At 39.1% G+C, this 24,135-nt stretch overlaps 1 protein-coding gene across 1 annotated transcript; it reads right to left on the reverse strand.

The window, feature by feature from the left end:
* Nucleotides 1-14,507: 14,507 nt before the first annotated feature.
* Nucleotides 14,508-22,899, reverse strand: barhl2 (BarH-like homeobox 2). Its single transcript, XM_067597873.1, has 3 exons — nucleotides 17,336-22,899; nucleotides 16,338-16,563; nucleotides 14,508-15,133 (listed from the first exon to the last, which is right to left on the reverse strand). The coding sequence occupies exons 1-3, from the start codon at nucleotides 17,886-17,888 to the stop codon at nucleotides 14,821-14,823; spliced, it is 1,092 nt and encodes a 363-aa protein (XP_067453974.1). The 5' UTR covers nucleotides 17,889-22,899; the 3' UTR covers nucleotides 14,508-14,820.
* Between the last annotated feature and the right edge of the window lie 1,236 nt (nucleotides 22,900-24,135).

Here is a 24,135-nt window from a genome sequence, read left to right on the forward strand (position 1 = left end):
TGAAAATCACCGTCCGGTAGATCTTTGTTATGACTGAGGAACTAACCACAGGAGTATTCAAGAGTGAGTGCTTACCACTTTCCCTTTAAAGAGGAGTCCTCCTGCCATTCTGTGTACGCATCCTTCCTTCAGGGGTGATTGTCTCCTTGTTAGTGGTCTGCTGTTGAGCTCAGCACTTTGCCAAGTCAAAAACAATGTCATGCCTTGGAGGGCTGTGTGTCTCTCTCTGTCCTTTTGTAAGGCTTCTGCACTACTCAATTAAATTTCTTACATAGAGCAGACAATAGACAAAGGTATTATCAGACAATTCCTATTTTCTATCATAAATTTTATACAGAGAGACAGTTTTACATGGACTTTATTGTAACCACTGTGTGATTTGCTGGGGATGATGGTGGGGATTTCCCCCCTTCTGGTCTATATATCCCTGCCTCTGCTGAATTATTTTTATCCCCGCTGGGGACAAAAATTTATCCCAATCTTAGTGATTTATGCTGCTTCACCCATAGACCATATAAAATATCTAAAGTAAAAATAGGATATTTAAAAAAAAAAAAAAAAAGAAGCAAAGCGATGTGGGTAAAAGAGAGGCAACATGCCGCATTTGACCCCTCTACAGGAAAGCATATAAAGAAGACAGAAGTCTGTCATCAAAGCAGACTGTTTTCTTAGTCTGACAAGGTGTATACCGTAACCCATTTATTATTATGATGACAGTACGTCGTGCCATTGCATGTTGTGATTATTTTCTATTCAATAGGCTATGGAAGTTTGCTGTGCGCTACGCATAAAGCTGAAATAAACTGTGACTTGCAAGAATGACATTAAGGTCAGAGATACACTTGCTTTTAACTACGCGTTCGCGTGTGCATGATGGCTGCCTTGCATATCCTGCGTCCATTTGGAGCGTTGGTTGTGCACGTCTTCAGAAATTAATGCTACACGTCAGCAAGATGCAATATGCACATGAATGGTAGGGGTATTGCAGGGGCGGTGTGGGGATGTGACAGGGTCAAGGGTCAGGAGGCACATCAGCAGTGACAACAATGTTTTAAAGGCAAGTTAAAAGACCAAGTCCACAATTACACACATCTGTATGATGTGTCATTGTCACAACGTGCTTGATTTAGGGGCCTTTACATACCATCTACGATGGCGCCACTGTCACTTTTCTGTCATGATCTCAGAATTAACAAAATAGTAACCTCTTCAAGTGTCGCCATGTTTATTGTTTACATTATGCAAATCTGGAAGTTCTATTTATATCCTTAGTTCTCTGATGTGCCCTCTAGTGGAATCCTCCAGTAACACGCAAAGGACATAGGCAGTTACGTGAACCATTCTGTTCATGACGCAGCCGGTTGTCTACGCAAAAGTGTGGTTAAAAAGCAAGTATATCTCCAGCTTAAGTGTTAACCTTTTTGTTTTGTTGTATATGATCACATCATCTATGTGTCTGGATGAGGAAAGGAATGCTGAGAGTGAAAATATTGCGCTATTTGATGAATGAAGTTTTTTAAAAAATGGTTTAAAATATTCCTGCAAATGCAGTGGTCAAGTTCAAGTTATGTAATTGTTTTATTAAAGTTCATAATTATTTGATAGATGTTACCATAACAGCTGCAAGAAATAGCCTAATATGCTTCATAGTCTATGTGGGCCCACTGTGGTTCTGATTTATTTTCATGTATAAAAACATTTCAAATACTTCCCATAGTCATGCTCTTTGACCGTTCACACCTTAACCAGGTATTCTTACTCACATTAAGGGGATTTCCCATTAAGAGCTGGATGACTCATTAATTTCTCAAATTATTCTAGTCATGTGTATACCTTCCTTCTGCATTTTACACAAATTCTAAGTCACAAAGGAAATCCAATAAATCAGATGCAAAACAATGTACTCGAAAAAAAAAAGAATGGTATAGCCGTGGTTATGTGCTGTGAGAATAAAATGACTTTCAGATTACAAAGAATACCTCAAGCAGAGCTTTGTGATTGGAATAGCCTATTGTAGCCATGTGTAACGTTTTCAGCTGCAGTAATGGCACCCAAAACCAATGGTTTCTATATGAACCAAAAAGCTTTATATAGGTGTATCTGCTTTAGTTTCACCATGGTTTTGTAAGATAGAGATCTTGCCAAATAGCTGTATCTTTAGTGGGGTGATGAAGATGGTCTTATCTAACTTATTTTAGAAAATATAATATAATAATAAAACAAAAAAAAAGACAAATCATTACCTGTATGTCTACTGGTAATGATGCTAAATCCTTGGATCAGTGATTCAGGCCAAATCCCAAACAGTATCAGAGATGCTGCTACATTAATTTTAGCTAGCTAAATTGTAAGAATCTAATAACAAATTTTGATCATTATAGAATGTCATTTAAATTTCCATTTAAACTGTGAAGATATTACAGGAAAATCAAAGGAAAAGCAAGTTGGAGGAATAATTTGACATTTGGGAAATATGAGTATTTGCTATCTTGCCAAGAGTTAAATGAGAAGATCGATACCACTCTCAGTGAGAGTCAGATTTAATCATTCAGATTTCAATAATGTGGTATGTTTGGTTCAACAAATTTATTTCAACACTTTTGCTATGGCGAACCTATTGGATTATCAGATGTTTTATCTGTTTACTTCACTCTTACGTCAGCTTAAGTAGTCTGTTTATAGTTTACCAATATTAGCTTTTGCATCTACCAGAAAGGACAAAGACAACTGTATTAAATTATTGGCTGGTATATCTCATACAGTAGTGTTTCACAATAATAAATATAGCTAATAAAAATAGCTAAAACTAAATTGTACCTATATGAACCTAATTTACCTGAAAATATTGACAGCTACAGTTGTTTTGATGTTATTTTTGTGATTTGGGATGCTGTCAATAAGCCTACAGTGGATGTTCGTGTTTTGGAGGTCATGAAGGGCTCTGTGCTGAGTAGCAGGTTAAGAAATGATGACACTGTATGGACACTCCATTTCAAACTGATTCTCACAGAAACTTGGGGCTTTGAATTCCCCCTCAGATGGCTGGAATGAAAAGGACAGTTATACATATTTCAAGGCCCAAGGATCCACAAAGGGACTTAGGAATAAAGAAGTATGAACCTTTGAACTAAACAAAGGTCCATCACCCACATTTCATATCAGATGTACTGTGTAGCCCTTGTAAAGACGTGGATATGGAAGGATGGGAGATAGGAACCAGCATGCCCTTGCAGACAGGTTGTCTGAGTGTTGTCTGCATGTCTCATGACCCCCATCTTCCCCGTGCCTCCATCTCTAACCCACATAGCACTTGTTGGCCACAGAGGTCTGCAGAAAAGCCTCCACAGCGTCGTCCATCTGTGGGCCTCTTTGAATCGGACCAGAGGCTCATAACAACAGGCAGTATCAGTTGCATTAAATTGATTAAAGTGGTTGGCGAACACAGGCACTTGTGCTCTCACAATACTAGATGAAAGAGCAGCATGGCGGCGGCCCCTCTCCTGGTTGTCAGAGAATCCGCCTTTGCTCTCAGCAGAGGTCAACAAAAGACCAAATAATATGAGAGTGAAAGCAATCGAAAGCTTCTTTGCCAAATGATCTCTAATTGGCCCTTTCTTCCGTGTGGATCAGTTGTATGATTTCGGCGGTGACAGTCGACTTACCCACAATTCTACCTTTAAAAGCTTCTCTTGAAAGTGGACTACTTGAAAGAAGTGACCATTACCTAAACTACAATTGTGCAAAAAAAAAAAAAAAAAAAACAACCCTATGCCAGAAAAAAAAAAGATTTCCACTCGCAGACTTATTACATCTATCAAAAGCAGTAGGTAATTGAATTGCATTTATCAAATAATAAGAAATATTGCAGACAAAGGGAGTGGATGACACATAATTAAAAACAAGCATATGAGAATTGTGGTTGTATTTCTAAAAGGATTGTGCAAACAAAAAGAAATAGAATCTGATCAACATCTGACAGCACTTCGGTTTCATTTATCAGAGCTCTGCTGTAATTTATTCAAATAATTAAGATGCCAGATGCCATCCCCTCTTTAACCATCAAAACAAACTACAAGCTTTGTCCCTCCCATGCAGCTGAAGAGGTGTCATGTGAGGCAAGCTTTCCTTTTCATTACAGATACCATTTGAGGAACATGCCATATTCCACTTTTGGAAAGAAGTCAAGACAGAAACTGACAGTATTGTTCTGGTATCAGTGTAGAAAAAAAAACAACAGAAAAACAAACAAAAGCTTTGGCACTAAGGAGCTGTTCCAGGGATGATAACAATAAAAAAAGGCGAGGTGATCAATGCTGTTCTGGATTTTGATAACACATTGCTCATGCCTGAGACAAATGATGGAAATTCTTAAGGAGAGAGGGCCTGCAATATGCCAAATATGCTCCAAATTAGCCTTCAAGAACAACTCTCAGTGTGTATATGGAGGCTGCGTGTGTAAATAAAGGGCCAGCATAAATTACCTTTGGATGTCAATCGTGATAGCACACCCTGTTTTCTTTTTGTTATCGTGTCGCCTATTCGTCTCGCTGGCGGATGACATGAAATGAAAGTATTCTCTCTCTAGCACCACCAACAGTACTCAGAGCGCTTTCTGACACTTGAAAACGCTACGGGTTCGTGAAACCACAGCTGGGCCCCTACTGATTGGCTTGCACACAGGCTGCCACTAAACTTTCGCTGCTTGAGGAGTTGTCTGTGCCGGGACAGGTGGTGTTTATGCAGATGAATGAACACATTACTGTGTGCTCTTCCTTTTGGTTTAAACATTAGCGTTTCAAATGTGACAAATCAGATGTTCATCTCCTGCTATATGCAGCCATTGTGTATGCTGCTGGGAGACCTTTGTATATGAATTCCCGAAGGTGTTGATGTGCACATCCATAAAGTATGGACAAGGTATACAGCCTCAGAATGGGGTATATTCAGGGGATTCTCTTTGAATGCCTACATTCAGATATGGGTAGTAATGCTCGGGTGTCGTTAGTATGTAATTCATATACAGCTGATATCATTATATTGTAATGATAACTAGAGGCTGGGTTTTGCAGAATCTGGGGGCTAGAATGAGCGAGCTGAATTGTATTTTCTTATACTGCAGCTGAGTGGAGAGTTAGCTGCTAGGACTTCAGATGAGTATGTGAACACCAAGCAATTATCTCCCTATTATCGCCTCTTCCTTCGTCATTACAGAGGAGTGGAGCTTTGACAGTGAATGGCAACCTCCAAAGAAATTACATTGTCTATATGTGCTGAAAAACCTTGAGGTCATACAATACAAACATCTGTGAAGATTCTCAGTTATCCAGGTCATGGTTATCCAAGGAGGGCTGAATCGAGTCCAGTCGCCCTCGATTTAACCCTCCTCGGATACAATAAAAACATTATGTGTCTGTGGAGGTTGAGAAAACTCACGACATTCATAATCTTTAAGGCTGCAACTAATGATTACTTCTATTATCAATTAATCTGCCTCATCTTTTTATTAATCAATTAATCATTTGAGCTTTAAAATGTCAGAAAATGGTGAAAAATACCCATCACAGTTTCCCAGAGTCTTGTTTTGTCCAACCAACAGTTCAAAACCCAAAGTACCCAAATATTCAGTTTACTGTCATAGAAGATTAAGAGAAACTGAAAATATCCACATTCGAGAAGCTCACGCTAGAGAATTCTTTGTATGTTTGTAAACATAAAAAATTACTTAAACAATTTCACTGATTATTATTAATTATCAATTATCTGTCCATCAACTAACTGAATAGTTCGCTAATTGTTTCAGCTAATGCTCTTTACAGCACATGCATGCTTTTTATTATAGGACAGGGCATTATGGCTCAAATCTCATTAATAATAAGAATATTTTTTCCAACAGACAAATGCTACATGCTTAAAATGCTTAAAACAAAAATTAAAAAATATATTTTTTATTAATAACAGTATACCTAGAATCAATCATATGGACAAGATAATTTTGTTTAAAAATAAGAAACTAGCAAGATAAGATCATATCATCACAATGCGATCCACCAAAAGTCAATAAAGAATAATAATATAATAATAATATTGAATCATCACCCAGCCCTATTTTGTTGTATCCTTATTGTACTGAAGCTTAATATAGTAATGTGTGATTCTTTTGTGTACACAGTTAAAAATGGTAATAAAACAAGCTTGAAAATAAATAATCTCTGGAAATGTTCATGAAAATCCCAAAAAACAATCTGGCCTAAGAGAATAATATGGTATAATATTTGGCCAAATATTGTTTTTGTTTGGAAAAAAGGGCCAGAAATGGATAAAAGCTCTGCTTGATGAGAACTAGCAGATTAGACAGGACATTTATAGACTGAGGCCACGACTTTATGAAATGTTTGCTCCACTTGCAGCGAGCTGCTTTGTTTCTGCGACACTCTGTGCTGTGGGTGAGACACTAAAGTCCCTATTGTCTGAGTCAACTTGACCTGACCTAGCTGGTTAAGCTGAGGCATTGTGAACAGCAAATCGCTTCAACTAGGGGGGTAGCTGCTTTGTGTGGCTATGGGGAAAATAACCTTATAAAAAGCCCATACCCATAGTTAATGCAGAGAAAGACCAGTTTTGTCCCTGGAAAAGCTCTGTTTATTTCCAACTGCCAGCGAAAAACACAACGATTGTTTCGATGTACCATTCTGACTCCCTTGGTGATCCAATCCTTCCTTATCCATTTAGCAACACTTTTAGCAATTCCAACTGTTTATGCACACGCATATGTCCAAGTTTCTCACCAGTGTATGTGTATGAGATACAGACATATGTCTGCATGTGCATGTGTTAGAAATACATTCATTCAGATTCCTGCAGGAGATGAAGGTTGTGAAATATCTAGAAACGTAGCACCAATCAACAACTTGCATTCTGGCCTGAAGCCTGCAGCAGTTAAGTGGTGAGAGGGCCAGACAGTGCTTAGCACAAGCTCCTAATCACATTTCACCACTCGGCAGGCCTGTGCTTGCACATCACAGGTACTTGTAAACTCCTATCAGTCCTTCTCTTCACACCCAGTGTTGCTCTCAATGTCACTCCTCACCAAGTTGATCTGGAGACAGCCTTAATTTAAAAATGTAATTAAGTGTGCCACAACACAACAAGTGAGCAAGCGCTCGCTACTTATTCTTGTGATTCAAAACAAAAACAAACAATGTGAGGGAAATGAGGTTAACAGCGTCACCCTCACTTTGCCATATTATAAAATCTGATCCGACTCTGGTCCTGTTCAGACAAGATTTCTTCTTCTGCTTCCGTAGATATTTTTATTATTATTACAAAAGTGAGGTTGATTGTCAATTACACACTTCTCTTTAAAAAAAAGTCTCTGGGGTTATTTAATCTAATTTTGCAATTTTTCCTTTATACATACCCTATATAACACAGTTAGCCTTTAAAAGATTTGTTGTTTGCTTGACAAAATAGCAAACTAAAACAAATGTCGACTCTTACCTTCTAAAAGAAAAAAATCTTAACTAAGACCAGTCATGTCCATGTGTCTTGACACACAAACACACACACACACACACATATATAGATGGCAGATCAACCGTGAAAACTATCAAAAGCAGAATTACTGGTGGTTTAGTCCAGACCAGTCCAAACTTGTATGATTGTCTGAACTGGGCACAGCTCTTGTTTGTGGTCTCCCACTGACTACCGAGTGGGCACAGAAGGGGGACAGCCTTTTTCTCCCCATAGGCCCACTGCCACCTCCTCATTTCCTGCTGGACTTCACCACTAGACACCTCCCTGACTCTAATTACAACAGCGTTAGTTGCAGTTCCAGCAGCAGCAGTAGTCCTCCCCAGCAGCACCTTATCCCTGCAATGAACCACGCTGCTAATTGTTCCATTACATCAACAATAACGCATCTTAAGAAGAACAAAAGATTGAAAAAAAGAAAAAAAAACACAGAGGTAGGGACTAACTTGACATGCTAATTTTCATTAACCCTGATCTTTCTGTTCTTTCATCATCTGCCCTCCTCCCCATCGTCTTGCTCATACAGGGTGGCGAAGCACTCAAATTATCCACAAGCATTCCGGCTATCACTAATTATCCAAAGAGTTCCTCATTAGGCTATTTCAAATCCAACCTTAGATCAACACTTACTCAGACTTCGGGGATTCTTGATTCCCAGCAGCGGTTAAACAAACAATCAGTTCAAAGGATCAGGTATTCTACTTTAAGAGGAGAAAAAAGCCAAGGGTAAACAACTGCTCATTTGAAAGAAATGACGCCAGCAGCTCTCTGGCATGGATGCCCCAATCTATAATTCATTTTGCTCAAATACATTCGATTTCTTTCTTAAATTGGGTCATTAAGTTATGAAAAGGTCTAAATACAAGGGTACTAGCTTAGCCTAGACTAAAGCTGTAGCTCTTTACTGCCTTTGCTTACTGCTGCCATGTCTTAAAGTGGTTATAATCAATATTTCATATTAACAATGGATCATATATGACTACCTGTATGTGAACTGGGTCACTCATAGTGATGAACCGACAGAAAATAATCGCTGGACTCTGCAGTTTTACTGGCCCACAACTTAACTGTTTCGGTTCAGTCTTAATGCTCTCATAGCATCATTTTGGGCTACAACAGGCAGCTGTTTTCCATGAAAAAGTTCTGATAAACCCACTGTACACTACCTTCACAGCACCAAGCAGCAGAAAGACAAAGTTAGCAACTAGCTGGTGAACATATTGGAGCATTTAGCAGCTAAAGAGCCAGATATTTCCCTCAGGAGATGGTGGAGACCAAAAATAGAGCTAAAAGGAGAGTGAATATTGGACTTACATTTGCCAGGTTGCCAGAAACACAACTCCAAATGTATGCTAATGTTGAACCGCATCTACCCGATGTGTAAATAAGCACCTGTTTGCTAATAGGTTCCCCATATCAATGTACAAGGTGATGACATGTCAGTGTGGTGTTAATACCGTACACCAGCAGTTCCAAACCTGCGAGTCGGCACACCTACAAGTGGTTGTGAGATGAATGTAGTGCGTCAAGTGGTGATTGCCCAGATAGGAAATATGACAAAATTCTGACATATAAAATTGTTGGGGTTTTTTTAGAATTTTTCTCTAACCTTTACTTCTTTCTGGTAAAATATAAGGTAGTTTTAACCTTTCAGTTCTTTAAAAATTAAATGAAAAAATCTGAGAGGGGAAAATCACTCTTCGAGTGAACAGCACGCAACTTGTAAACATGCAACTTATTACGAGGAGTTGCAAGGACATATTGCTTCATACTAAAGGGTCACAAGCAAACGAGGTTGGCTACTACTGCTGTACAGTGACCGACAATCAGTAAAAAGGTGCTGAGCAGTTTAAATAGGTGCAAAGCTGCAACCAGATTTTCCAGTAGATTTCCTATATTGGGTAAATACTTTACACCTATATTGGCCAAGAAACAATTCATGATTGGTGTACTCAAAAGGATGTTTGCAAAGTACATGTTACATTGTCCTTTGTTTTCCCTCACAGAAGTACACCCAAACACTAGTCCATATGTACTGTGTGTTCCTCAGAGAGTTACTGCTACTCCAACCAATCACCATCCTAATGTGCAGTAATTTCAATTGCTTCTCAGCCCCCATCCTCCCAACCACACTCCCTTAATGTCAGCACTGTGCTCTGTGAAACACCACCAGAATTTGAGTCTGTCACTTAAAATATAATGCCGTCAGATCTGTTACTTTAACCTTGAAGCAATTAGCTGTTGCTGAGCTGTAATGAATCCTGACATCACTCCGCTGTGATGAAACCCCTAATTGCTCTGTAAAAATTGAAGCTTTTGACATCACTGCTGACAGACTTTTTTCTTCTTGGTTGTGCGGTCGCATGTGACGGCGCCTGGTTGAAACTTGAAAGGTAGCGGAGCTTCTCTGCCATCAGCTGTCCTGTCACTTGACAAAAAGAGAGAGGGAAACTGGCTGGATTTGCTGAAATGATGAGGCCATTTAAACTATGATATGTCGCAGCTATACGGCATCATTCAGCGGGACTGGTGCAGATGTCTATGCTAGTCTAGGCTTAGCCGTGAGGTGGGTGTTTATAAGATGACGAGTGGATGGCTTACAGCCTCCATGTCAACAAGTCTGCTTGGTGGTTACTCACTGCTCTTTAACAACCAAACTTTAGGAGTATTTTTAGTTAGGGAAAGCTATAAAGCACTTTTTATCACAGATGCCTCCGATCATTAATTTGTTGCACCAGCACAGAGGGACTAAAGGTAACATGTTGCAGGTCAGGAAGAGTGTCAACTCTTTGCACATAAGGAAAGCTGTGATTAACACTGTTTGATAATGATTTTTATGTACTTTCATCTTTCAGCTGCACAGAATCCTGACCTCAGTGCACATTAAGGAGTTTAGATAGCAAAATAACTTTGAGGATAAGAACTAATAGTCCACTGTTGTGGATTTACTGACATCTCAGGATTCAAAACTAATTAAAATAACCACACAATGAAATCAAATAAGAGATCTCAAAGTGAAATTTGTCATTAGCTTATTTCATCACAATATCGTCTTTTGAGCTGTCAGGAATGTTAAGATTTAGTTTGACGAGTCTACCAAGTTAAGTATTGATAACAATTGAAATAAAAAAACATATATACACAATTAAAATTTAAATTAATATGAAATGTTCAAGTAGCCTAAAACTTCAAATCAGCTTCTTATGACCAACAATGCCTCCATAAGCACGTGTAATAAAACATCATCTTTCATCATCTACATTAATGCTGAAATAAAAACTAATCCGTGTTAAAAGATGTTTTGTTTTTCCCTTTTAAATTATTTTTTTCTCTATTAAATTAATTGAAGAGGTTGCACACAAAGAGCTCCCTGCTTTTTGGATGACACTGATTCAACTTGTAGCTTATTTATTTTCAGCCATTATTTCAGACATGTGGAGCAGACCTGCAACTCTTTGAACCATCTTGTAGCTGCAGAGGACACTTTGGTTTAAGGTTCTGAAAATTATAATCACATCCTCAGATTTTATAAAGATTGGTTGTGATTGGAGGAAATACAGAAAATATCAAGGTTGACCATCTAGTTTCTCTTGGGTGTTTTGTGTGTGTGTGTATGTTTTGGACAATGATTAGTCCATACAGTAACCCAACTTGATGCATGCATGCATGTGTTTGGTCGGCAAAAGCAGCAGAGCGCGTAACCTTCAATATTTCCATCCCATGCTTATTTATGATAGAAGCTATAATTTACACATTTTAAATACGATCTGCCTTGTAAATGCTGCTGGTCCAACTATTATTATGCAGAGCTTGAAATTCTCCTGCAGGCTCTTAATGAAAAGGACTGCAGCAACGCGCATCAACACAGTCAGGCACGGAGAGGCAGACCAGCTGATGATAACAGTGTACAAGATGTACAGGAGAACTTAGCGCTAAGATTTTTTGGGGGGAAGGAGGAGGGGGGGTGGGGTTAAATTTGTGTTTAGTGAGTGATGTAGGAGATGTGATAATGAGAGGCCAAGGAGAGCAAGTGTTACCTCATTATTGTAATGAAAAAGATATCCCACCATTACATCAGTTGGAAAAAGTGGCAATTAAAGTGCCCAACAAGGTTCCTTGAGGCAAGAAGAAGAAGAAAACGACTCTCTAAAGCCCATCTGTTCTGGATAATATGCGCCATGTAAAAGAAGGGCCTAATCCTCTTTATTCAAGTCTGCTGCCCTTTTTTCCACCAGTGACTGTTTCCTCAACTATTGCACATCTTCACCCACAACTCAGGAAGTTGTAGTCCAAATGTCCAAAGATAATTCTTAATAACGTCATCATATTTCATTCTTTATTAGGACAGATTTCTAAGATATTTCACGTGTTTATATGATATCGGTCGAAAAAAAAAATGACTCTCGCATCTCAACTTTTTAACGCCTTTGATAAACCTCCTCAAGCACGAATATAAAATCATATCTTAATATTAATAACAAAAATAATAAATTTACATTCTGCCATCGACTGAGTCCATAACAAATGCAAAACATGGCAGACAGCTTCATGCTGCCAGTTTGACTCAGACTCACTGTGGCCCACTTTAAACTGACTGAAAGATTTCAGCTGCTTTGTTTGTGCTATAAATTCGCGGAATTAGCCTACCAAATAACAAACAAATAAATAAATAAAAAATAAGACTGATACAAAAATCTGATTATAGCAACGCCAAAAATTGCCAGGTAGCATGAGATGGGAGCAGCCTATTAATTCAGTGCTGCTGTATGGCTTAGGCTATTATTAATGAATTGGAACAGCCCGCACAACCGCCGACACCCCCACACCCCTCCCACCCGCAGAGTGCAATAAATAAATAATGCTGCAGAAGTCATGCATATGAACAACATGCGTCGGCACTATACTGCAGTAATGGGCAGAAGCTGTAGGGTCAATATGGTAGGCTAATATTTTTCAACATTGGCGATATAGGCCAGAACTGTTTTTTTCGCAATCATTTCCCATTGCTTACAAGGCCAAGAAGAGAACGATTAAATCCTCCAACAGTCTGCTCTCCAAACGCTTCTTCTGCAGCCTCGCGCTATTATCAATAAACTCTGAGATTTAATGAGAATGGATATTGTATTTAGTGTAATTTCTCTGAACGGTAGTATCTGTAGGATGAGCGCTCTATAATTGAGCTCCAGACAGGAAAAAAAAAAAAACTCTGGCTCTGTCTTCGCAAATTGGTGAAATGAGAAAACGCGTTTAATGGTTTGTGTCCATGCATGCAGCAAAAGTGCGAGCTGCAGAAAGTGAAAAGCAGCGCAACGGGACTGTTTTCCACTAAATGATTGAGAGAGGTGTCCATGCAGTGAATGACAAGCAGGCGGCTTAAACAGGCTACATTAACACGTGTTCAAAGTATTAAGACGCAGCTAAACTTAAGCCTGTGTTTACTGCTTCCACTGGCAAACTGACACCGCTGTCATATGGTTTATGGTGTCTGTGGGTTTTTTGTGCATGCGCGCGCGCGCGCGTGTGTGTTTACAATGTGTGTCTACACCACCACTTCGCTTAAAAAGACATTTCTCTAAAAAATAAAAAAAAATAAAAAATCCAGAACTTGCATTAAAATGCTAAAGCGTTGCATCTCCACTAACATGACCGGAATGAAAATAACATTTCACGATAAAAGCATAAACAAGCGCTCATAATCGTTGCAGAATTTGAAGTCTAAACCAAAAATGTAAAACGGGAAATAAAACGTGTATTTCTACTGAAGATTTGCATGCATTCCTCGTTTTTTTATAGACCAGCAAAGGTCAATTTGTCTCACTGCAATAAGCAATGAGGTCTAAGAAGAGAAACCCAAACAAACGGGCCCCGAGGCATTAATTCACACGAAGCACCTCCTCGCCATATTCTCCGGGGTGCGCGCGTATAGGAGGCTAAATAAAATCAAAGTGTTTTGATAACATTTAATGTCAGTCCCGCGCTGTATTTGCTTAGTTTTCCTCTTAAACCAGCATGTTGCCGCAGTAGAGACCAGCTTCAGAGAAACGGTGAGGACCACAGAGAACAACACGCTCATCATTTAGTCCAAAAACATTTAAAAATACTATTTTTTAAAAAAGGTGATGAAGCAGGATGATGCAAACATGCAAATGATTAAAAGGATGATGCAAAAATTTAAGTGAGACTGAAAATACCATAATGCGTTATAGGGTCACTAGAGATTGTTAGAGATTATTTTTCCCTCAAAACTTCCTGAAACAAGTTCACTAACGGCTATTGGTTATTGAGAATGAGCAGATTATCAGCAGTTTTTTTTTTCTCTTTTCTTGCAGGCTTCTTCTCCTGATCCTGCGCCTGATCGCTCACGCTGAGAAATCCAGGCTTATTGTCTGCTGTGCTCCCAGGGAACAGCTGCTAAGCCAAGACCACATTCCCAGTATACCCGACTCATCAAACCATTCATCCCACCACCAATCAGCTGCTGCGCATCCATATGTATATGTGCTGGTAAACATAAATGTATAGGCGTGTAAACTGACCTCCAGTCGGTGACCAGTCTGAAACTAAATTAAACATCCTCCGCTTTATAGACCATATGCTCTTATAACACATTATTTACGTTGATCCCTTTATGTCATAAAAATTATGTCAGCATAGTGTAAATTGAGATTATGTGGGTCAGCCATCACTGTAATTACGGTGGGTTCAAATATCATTATTGTATAAAATTTGCCTTAATAAGATAAGAGCCACAGAATAGAGAGAAACTATTTTTATAATTCGGAAAATAAATATTTAAGTGCTATGACGTTATTTAGAGAAACGTTCTAATTCAACACCCAGTTTATCATCTAGAAAATATAATAAATACATTTATTAGTTGATTAAAATTCCTGTTCGATTTTTCTTTTGCGTAAAAAAAATGAAATTTGGACTCAAGTTTCAATAGAAGCGTCTGCAATTGAATTAGTATCATTACTTCTTTATTCATTCCGTTCTTCTCCATCTAATAAACTTTATAAGTTTATTTGCTAATGTAAGTGTATTTGTACAAAAGACAAACAAACAAACAATCAGACATGGGCAGTCCTCGTGGTCTGTCTCGGTTGGACAGAGAGTCTTTAGGACTGGGTTTAGGCTATTTAGGCCTATATTAAATACCTCCTTTACTTCTGTAAAATGTCTTTAAATGTGTCTTTTTTGGGGGGAGAAAAAGTCCTGCAATGTGGTTCCGATGCAGTTACTCACATCACGTGTTCAACCAGGTTTCTGGTCATCGTCTTATTTCGTGTTTTATCGCGGATGCGGTGTGCCGGGCATGGGGTTAGACAGGGGGTTTAGTGCCGGTTGCCCCCCCGGCCCAAGGCCATGAATGAGCACCCTCGGGACAAGGGGTCTCTGGAGGCTGGGATGCGGCGTGGAAGGAGTCCGGTACATACTGCTGTACATGGCTGCGGCCGCCGCGGCTGCCGTCGTGCTGTCCACGGTGCCCAGCAGGCTCGGGTGGTAGAAATAGGGCGACGGGAACATTCTCTGTAAGGCCGAGTAGTTTCCGGCTTCAGCCAGGAGCTCCAGTCCCACCGCCGTCTGCCTCTTCCACTTCGTCCTGGAAATCAGATCAAAATACAACAGATGAATTATTTAATCAGTTCGGTCTCTTTGCTAATTCCCCAAACGCCCCCTTAATTGGTATGCAGAGGCCTAATTATTGCAGGCACGAATTTATGGTTAAGGTTTAATTAGGCAAAAAAAAAAAAAAAAAGGAAATATCAAGTCTGAGGTCTCCTTAATGAAAAGCTTTAGTCCAAACTTCTCCAAGCATACTTTTCTCACACCTGTACAAGACCCGGGAAAAAAAGCATAATAACAAAGTATTTCAATGAAGCTTTATTGTGAAGGGTCGCAGGTAAAATGGAAAAGTTGCAGCATTTTACATGACGGTGGAAAAGACGTTTTATAAAGTCAGGAAGATTGTTAACACTGATCCCGCGGACACGAGATGTATAATATAGATATATTTTCTATATATTTTCAGACACTTTCAAAAATTAAATATATGCACTGATTACCTGCTAAGAGTTTAAATATAATTATAAGTAATATTCCTGGAAAAAGCATTTAACCAGGAAGGTAAATAAAAACCTTCAAAAATGATTTTCAGAAAATGAGTGATGTCAGTTCCTCCTGTAAAACACTCTCTGACATGACACGAGACTAAACTTTGTTTTGAATGCGTCATAATGTCAGCAACTAATTTAATCAACAAACGAATAAAAATGTTAAGAGAAGATTTTACTGGTTTATCTCAAATAACAAATGTAGAGAGTCGGCGGGCCTTCTGCGTCACCGCCTCAACCACTGGAATAAAGGTGTTGCGTGTCTGTGTGCTCCGCTGTGGCTCTGCATGGATTAGAAATGTGAATAAAAGTGATGCAGGCCTGTCAAACTGTGAATCAGAATGACTGAAAAAATTATGAAGCAACTTAAGAAAAAAAAAAATATTGATCATAAATGTGATCGATAGACAGAAAACGTGGGAGTTCATAAATGTTTATTTCGGGAAGTGATTCTTTAACAATGTAATAACTCTCATAATAAGGTAAAATTATTTTTACTGCAAATTATAAATATCTAACTGTTGTTCTGCTTCACTTAAATATTACTGGATCGTTCAAGATGATTTTTTTAAAGCACCAAAAAACAAATGTGTTGTTGCAGCAGTTGGATCCTGCTTTGCTTGTGTTTGTTGTGTCTGCAGCGGTGATGATGATGATGATGGTGATGATGGTGGTGGTGATCTTCATGCTTACCGTCTGTTTTGGTACCAGGTCTTGACTTGTGTGTCTGTCAGGTTGAGAGCCGCGGCCAGGTCCATGCGGTCCTGCACGCTGAGGTATTTTTGTCGCTCAAAGCTCCTCTCCAGCTGGTTGAGCTGGTGGTCGGTAAAGGCTGTCCGTGCTTTGCGGGGTTTTTTAGAGCGCACCGGTGGACTGTCTCTGCTACTGGAGATTTCCCGGTCACCTTCTTCTTTAGTCCCTGAACACAGAGCGAGAAAGAGCGATTAAACTACTGATGACACATAAATAAACAGGCCTACTTTTAAAATAAAAAAATGTTTCACTTACTGTTCACAATTTTTATTCAATCTTTCTTTCAACACTGAACCAATAAATATCAGAAGCATACAGAGGCGTGTGTGTGTGTGCTCACGAGCCTCCAGTCAAACTTTCACCACCTCGTATAAATACTTGCTCACAGTCATCTACTGAGACACGTGTGGCAGAGAGAAACAGAAAGTGAAGAGCGATGAAGAAAGAAAATTTGGGTGTATTTGTCACCTGAAGTTTTTTTTTTTTGGTGTGTGCTTCTTTTCCTTCAGAAAACGAGAAATCAATATGTCAATCCATCTCTATTTGTAGCTGTTTTTCAGTGCACCATGATCCCCCCTCCAGGAAGAACAATAATCTCTCTAATTGACCCACTAGGGAGGCCCGCGCACGGGGAAAATCACTAGGCTTACATCTGTTTTCACATCTATTAGACTAATAAAGGAGGCTCAAAGTAAGACAAAGAACAAGACTATTATTATTATTATTATTATTGTTATTGTTATTATTATTATTATTATTATTATTACTTCATTATTTGTAGTAAGTCCCTGGTCTATATTATACAGGCTACATCTTGTCTGTATGTAGCCTTCAGCAATTAACTTCAACAGCTTTTAACAGACTGTATTTTTAAGTAAATTAATCATTTAGCCTAATTAGCGTCTTTCTGAGATAAATAGTATTTTATAAGTCCTTACCGTTGCATTTCATTTCACTCTGAATATCGTCTCTTCTGTCCAGCTTGCTTCTGTTTTCGTCTTGTTCCAACTTGGGCCTGAAGCCGTCCGGAGCCGTGGCACTTTCTGGTTTTGGCGTGTGATGCGGTGAGGATACACTGGTGCTGTAAGGTGCGCAGGCTGCCAGCGGTTTACTGTCGCCTAAAATGTCTTTGATTAAAAACGAGGAGGTGGCAGTCCTCGGGGCGCAGCCGGCCCCGGCGAGCGGCTGCTGCTGCTGAGGCGACAGCGGCAAACTCTGCGGCTGGTTGTGGTGATGGTGGTGATGCTGAAGGCTGTCCTGGACCAGATGCGGATCGGCGGCGTGCTCCATGGTGACCGAGATGGGGGATGAGGGGGCTGTTCCCACAGTGTCTATCTCCGAGCATGGTGACGGGGTTGCCTGGCTCCTGAAATCCGCTGTCCTGCTGTCGCCGAGCCGAAAATCTCCGTTCATGAGCACTGGGTTACCAGAGTTAGAAGCGCTGGATAAAATAGTGTCTATCCCAAAACTCGACCCGCTGGATCCTTCCATATTAAGAAAGGAGTGATGAAGTCTTCATAACAACAGTGAGATGCTTCTCTCCTCCGATTGCAAATCACAAGAAAGTCAACAAAATCAACTCTGAGTTAGAAAGGAGGGGGAAAAAAAGAATTAAAAAGAAAATAGCTGACAAATAAACCCAGGAAAGAAACAAAATCCACGTTTAGGAGCGGCTCAGGTAGCCTATGGTCCAAGGTGTTACATTCAGTGAAAATGTGGGTCTGCGTAGTCCACGTCCCTTTTTGTGTTTGGATATTGAACTTTGTGTTAAAAGTTGAGGCGTATAGAGAGATATACATAGGGCTGACTCCTCGACATCAGGCTCCCCCTTTTTGCTGCTAATCGCTCCAGTGTTGCTCTACAATGACTTCCTATACTGACGTCACGGCCCACGGCGAGGGGGAATTAATATTTTCTCCTTTATAATAAACACTCGACGCCTTTTCTCTCTCTCCTCTCCCCCCCCTCCTCTCCTTCCCCACACCCCCCCACCCCACCTTCCTCCGCTGCCATTGGTTTACATCATGACCGGCTCCGACACCTCACCAATCAGGGAGTTGTTTCTTTATCTAGACAGTTCAAGCCAACCATTGAATTGAATTGAATTCTAGTATAGCTCTTTAAAAAAGGAGGAAAAAAAAAAACATGCATGTGCTTTAAGGCCATGCTGGAAACATTTTCTTAATGAAAAGGCTGCTGGAGAAAAGACTCAGGAAGTGGAGAATTTAAAAAAAAAAAAAAAAAAAGAAGAAGAAGAATAAATAAATTCTCAACTCTAAATAATTTGATAACTGAGAGGCAAATATCCACAGCAGTTCCAGCACTATGGTAGGATCAATTATAAACATTTCTTTTCCTTCCAGATATTATTTAAGTTTATTGAGTCTTTCAACAATCTTCCTCTATCTTGTTAAACTTTTCAAAGCCTATAAGTTGTGACTAATAGTTTAAAAGGAGATCGCCTCAGCTCAGCTGTTGCCATATTTTAAAATAGTCAAATTTCAGATCTGATTTCTAATTGAGAGGAGGGGAAAAAAGCATTTTGGGGAGGGAAAAAATTTTTAAAAATGTGAAAATCAGGCCATAATCGCGTCTTGATGAGCGGCCGCCGTGTCATGAAGGCATCTTTTCTTTCTGGATATTCTGAGAGCCGCAAGGTCGACATATTTAGAGATGGGGAGGAGTGGTGGTGACTGTCATGACAGCGCATCTTGTTAATAACCATGTCATCCTAATTAGTGAAGTAATTATGAGGTGCTAATGAGCGTTCAAAGGTAGTAGAAATTCAGCACTTTTCCCTCGACGTGGATTTGAAGGATATGGAGGAAAATGTGCTGCTGTGCTGCGTTCAGCTGACAAAGTGTCTCCGAGGCTGCAGCTCTGCGCTCTCTGTTCATGAGGAAATGCCACTTCTCATAGATAGGTGAATGTAAGCTCAGGAGCCACTTTTTTTTTCTTTCTTTTTTTTTTTTTTTTTAGGCGGACGTGTGTGATTTCTTTCTCTTTCAGATGGATTTTTTTCTTTCAGTTCAGCCTCCGCACTTTCCCGGAATTTGATGAAATGAATCATCGAGCGAGTTTATTTAGTTTTTTTTTATTATTGTTTTGCTTTGTTTTGTTTTTTTTTTCTCTCCAGCAGGTCCATGATGATGATGAAGATGATGATGGTGCTGATGATGATTACAGATGTGAGACGGATGAGGATTTTATGCTGATGTTCACGCTGTTCACTAATCCGGACTTGTAGGTTTGTTCTCGATTTAATTGCTCATTTTTTTAAAATTGCATTTGTAAACGGAACTAATCAATTCAAACGCCTTTACTTTATTGTTTGTGTTTATTTTTATATATTTGGCGTTTCTCTTTGCAAGCAGCACATTGTAAATAAATCTATTAAAACTATTAGTTAACAAAAATCTCATATTTTTACAAAAAAAAAAAATAGCTGTGTGTGTTTGAGTTGAACTTCTTCTTCATGGCTTGTTTAATTTCTACAAACTCTTACAGGGTTGCACCAGATTTTTTTTTTTATTAATAAGTCAAAGCTTTAAATTATCAACAAGCTGCATCTCATCAGTTTTAATATTTTGAGGATTCACATGTGCTCAAACATTTACTGTCTGACTCTTCTTCCTTACAGCAGCTTTCTGTGGCTCTTCTCTTTTTTTAAAAAAAAAAAGTGTTAATTTTCAATTTCAGCAACAAATTGAATTTAAAAATCGAGCAGTATCAGGCTTTACGTCACATAAATTAAATTTCCTATATTTGAGTTAAATGCTCTTAAATGTCGCAGTGAAGTGAACAGACAGCATCTGTGTTTGCTGGCAGAGTTTGAGCAGCAGGCGGCGACAGAGTGAGAGTCAACCGGAGTGAAGTTCACCAGCAGACTGAGAGCCAGCTGCCCTTTAATGAGCAGAGTTGCTTCACATTTCAGCTGAAGAAGAGGATATTAAATTCATCAAGCAGTCAGCCATTAACGGAGCTCAGTCTAAAAGCAAAGTGACACTCATAGAAACAACCTGGAACAAATATAAAAGACATTATCTCCCCGGTGGAGAGCCAATTAGAATATCCTGCAGCCTGTAATCAGGCCCTTTCTAAACCTTATTCCCTACAAATCGCTCAGATCAGATCAAAGCGATGCTTAAACATGTCAGTCAATGTGTTGTTCATCAACTGAAAACAGGAACAATCAATCGCTTTATTAGCTTTAAGGCGCCGCAGGAGCAAATTGAATGCTACCAGTTAGGGTATCGTCTTATTGGCCTCAGCTGATGGTCGATGATGGGACAGTGTAATAGTGGCTGGCACCATATTGATTCTCTGGCGGCTTTGCGTGTAAGCTGTCACTTCACCGCTGGCGACCTTTAGGTTGCACAGTTGCAGCGTTTACAAAGAGACACCCCGCATTTAGACTGTCAATCACCGCAGGAGAGGTGCTGGACCAGCCGGAGCTGCACACACACACACACACACACACACACACAGATGGAGTGTGTGTGTGTGTGTGTGTGTGTGTGTGTGTGTGTGTGTGTGTGTAGGAGTGGTTGTACAACTTTTAGAAAGAGACATGGTAAAGGGTAAAATAAGTTTCTGTAAATTTGCTTGGTTTCTGTTCTTGTAATGATCACACAGAGCAGATCTCATTTTTTTAAAATGACACTACATCTGTGGAACAACGTCATGAAAAGCAAGATCCAATCAGGATAGATGAGAGGCCATTTGATTGATTGGTTTGGACTAAATAATGAAAGTGGAAAAATTCATTTGGATTTTGGTATGATTTTCAAGTATCCACTTTTAAAAAGCAGAATTTTTAAAATACACGTTTTTCCCAGTTCAATGTAAATGTAATTTGATCTCAATACAAAATTCAGAGTCCAGTAAAAAGGTGCGTGCACCTGTCACGCGCCTGCAGAACAAAGTCAAACCGTGAGTGAAAAGATCACTTAAAAAGACAAAGTGCATCTGTTCAGACTGTCATCTAAAACAGTCACTCAAGAAAAGAAACACAATTACATCACTTATTTATGATCTAATCAAAAGTCATTAAAACGTTTAAATTGAAATTGCATGACTGAGGAGAACTTTACATTATTACTGTGTCAACAAATTTACAGAATAAAATCACAAAAAAAGTTATTTCTTGTTTGGAAACTTGCAGTTAAATATTTGTGGGGATATTTTACTGAATTAGAAACAAGTGAGTCAAATTTGCTGAAGTGCTGATCTAAATGTTTGATATAGTTGTGTACAGGATGAGCAGGGTGTGGCCTAAAGTCTGACTGACCGTCCCAGCAGCGTTGTCTTAACAGATGGTCGGAGCTGTGTAACGGTATGTATGATTTCCGGTTACTTCACGGTCAGAAGATCATAATGACTAATCAACCCAATATATCAGCCAGAGATCTCTTCTGTTTGGAGGTGTTTGAGTAGGAGAAGTGTGTTTATTAAACGTGTCCCAGGATGGTGCGACTGGCCGTACAGCTGTCAAACCTCTATTAGGTCATTTAATAAAAATGTGCAGGAAGCTTCACAATCCCCCAAAATCAAATCCTTTAAAATCCCAGAACCATGTCGCTGCAAATCAGTCTGTTGCAATGACTACTTACTTCTAGTAAAGAAAAAAAAAGAAGTTAAAATGAACCTGTGTGAAATATCTTCCCAGACTTCAAGACCGTTTTCACACCTGGGCACACGGAGGTCTTATGTGTTTTGAAGTATCTGGGTCCAGCAAATATCACACACTTAATCTTGTGTGTGTGTGTGTGTGTGTGTGCGTGCGTGCGTGCGTGTGTGTTGGTAACATTCCCGAGAGGTCACGATAAGCCAAGAGAAGGTAGAAGGAGAGATGCAGTGATCTTATGTTAATTGACATAGAAGTTGAGAGCCAACACAAACACATTTCTCCAAAGAACCACCGTTCAAATCAATTGTTGATTTGTTTGGACGTTCACTAAAAGCATCTTTGCACTTTTAGTGGAAAAAAAATTCTTGGAAAATATTTGTTCTCTTCCTTTAGATGCTTGACAAGAGAGAAAATGACAGGTCAAAATAATCAAAAGCGTTGATAAGAATTTCTCTGAATAAGGCAAGAAAATAACATTGAACAGCTTGGATTTGACTTGCAGACCTCTTAGAGTTGAAGCAACAGTTTGTTCAACTCAGACATCAGATCAAGTTGAGTGAAGTTGTGGAAGAAGTGACTGATGTGGCTCATTTTATAGAAGGAGAGATGACAAAACTGTACATCAACTGGCAAAGAACTGAACTTATTCTTTGATTTATGGTGTGTTGATGGAGTCCAAATATTGTAAATCAAAAGACAAACACACAGGAAATACTTTGTGTTATTACACTGCAGGATTAATAATCAGACAGATGTCATAATGAACATATTTACAGTAGAGACTCCTTTCAAAAGTTCAGCTATGATTTAACTTATCAAAAACTCAAACATTTGAAGTTTTTAGTAGTTTTGTGTTCATTAGGTACCTTCACAATTTTGCATCCTCTCCTTGAATTTAGTAGTTCAGACAATCGATATGTAAATGATAGACTAAACTCTGAGTGTCTATGATCGTAAACTGATTAAGTTTACAATTATTTTCATTTCTGATTAATCTGTTCTCAATTAATCGATTAGTAGTTTGCTCTATAAAATGTCAGAAAATGGTGAAAAATGTGGATCACTATTTCCCCAAAGCCTGAGATGACATCCTCAAATGTCTTCTTCTGTCCCAACCAACAGTCCACAACACAATGATGCTCAGTTTACTGCTATCAAAGACTGAAGAAACAAGAAAATAACATAAGAGAAGCTGGAGTCAGAGAATGAGAGAAAGACACTAAACAATGAATCTAAATATATGTGATTCATTTAGTAATTGGCTAATAATTGATTGCAGCTCTAAACTGATGAGTAATAAATGACACATCACTCTATTATAGTTGTTACAGCTGCACTTCAGTGAGGTGGATGTTGTGATAGTTGGGGAACATTCGCACCAATTATTCTCTTTTACAAGTGTATTAGTGATCAGATTACACATGCAGGACACCGTACTTCTCCTCTGGCAGACGGAGAACATTTTTTTTCATTTCCATGCGATGGAAAAGGCTAAGATGATACCATGATGGGAATCAAATTTCAATGCAAAATTACATCCCAGGAGCTTTGAAATTAAAGGTTGCAGCACGAGTGCAATGTGACATTTAAGATGGACATATTGTATATTATTCCGACCTCTAAACGTCATTTCCACTCACGGGTCCGTGCGGTAATGAAACATGTGACATTCAAATTTTAAGCACAGGTTAGTATTTTATGACATATGATTCTAAACATAATGAAAGAGGAAAGTACACGTTGAGTAAAATCAGCTTTTATTTATCAAGGTTATTAAGACTTCTGAGCTGCCATGAGAATAAAACATTCTTAAAAACCTGTATTATGTATGAGAGTATTTTTTTTTTTTGCCATGACAAATATTTAAGAAAAGCAATGTCACTGCAAAGGATTCTGTTTTTTTTTTTTTTTTCCTGCTTCCGTCTGAGGTACATGATCAGAGATGCTCAGGGAGCGGAGAACACATTGATTCGAGTGTGTTCCAAACGCAGACTGGCCCTGACAAGGTTGTTATAACAGTCAGAGGGGTCTATACAATCACTTAATTACCAAAGCTGTCAGTCAAAGAGGGTCGCTGCTGGCTCCATCCATGGCTGCGAGCGGCGTTCC

Source organism: Thunnus thynnus, chromosome 8 (genome assembly GCF_963924715.1).
Source record: "Thunnus thynnus chromosome 8, fThuThy2.1, whole genome shotgun sequence".
Lineage (NCBI taxonomy): Eukaryota > Metazoa > Chordata > Actinopteri > Scombriformes > Scombridae > Thunnus > Thunnus thynnus.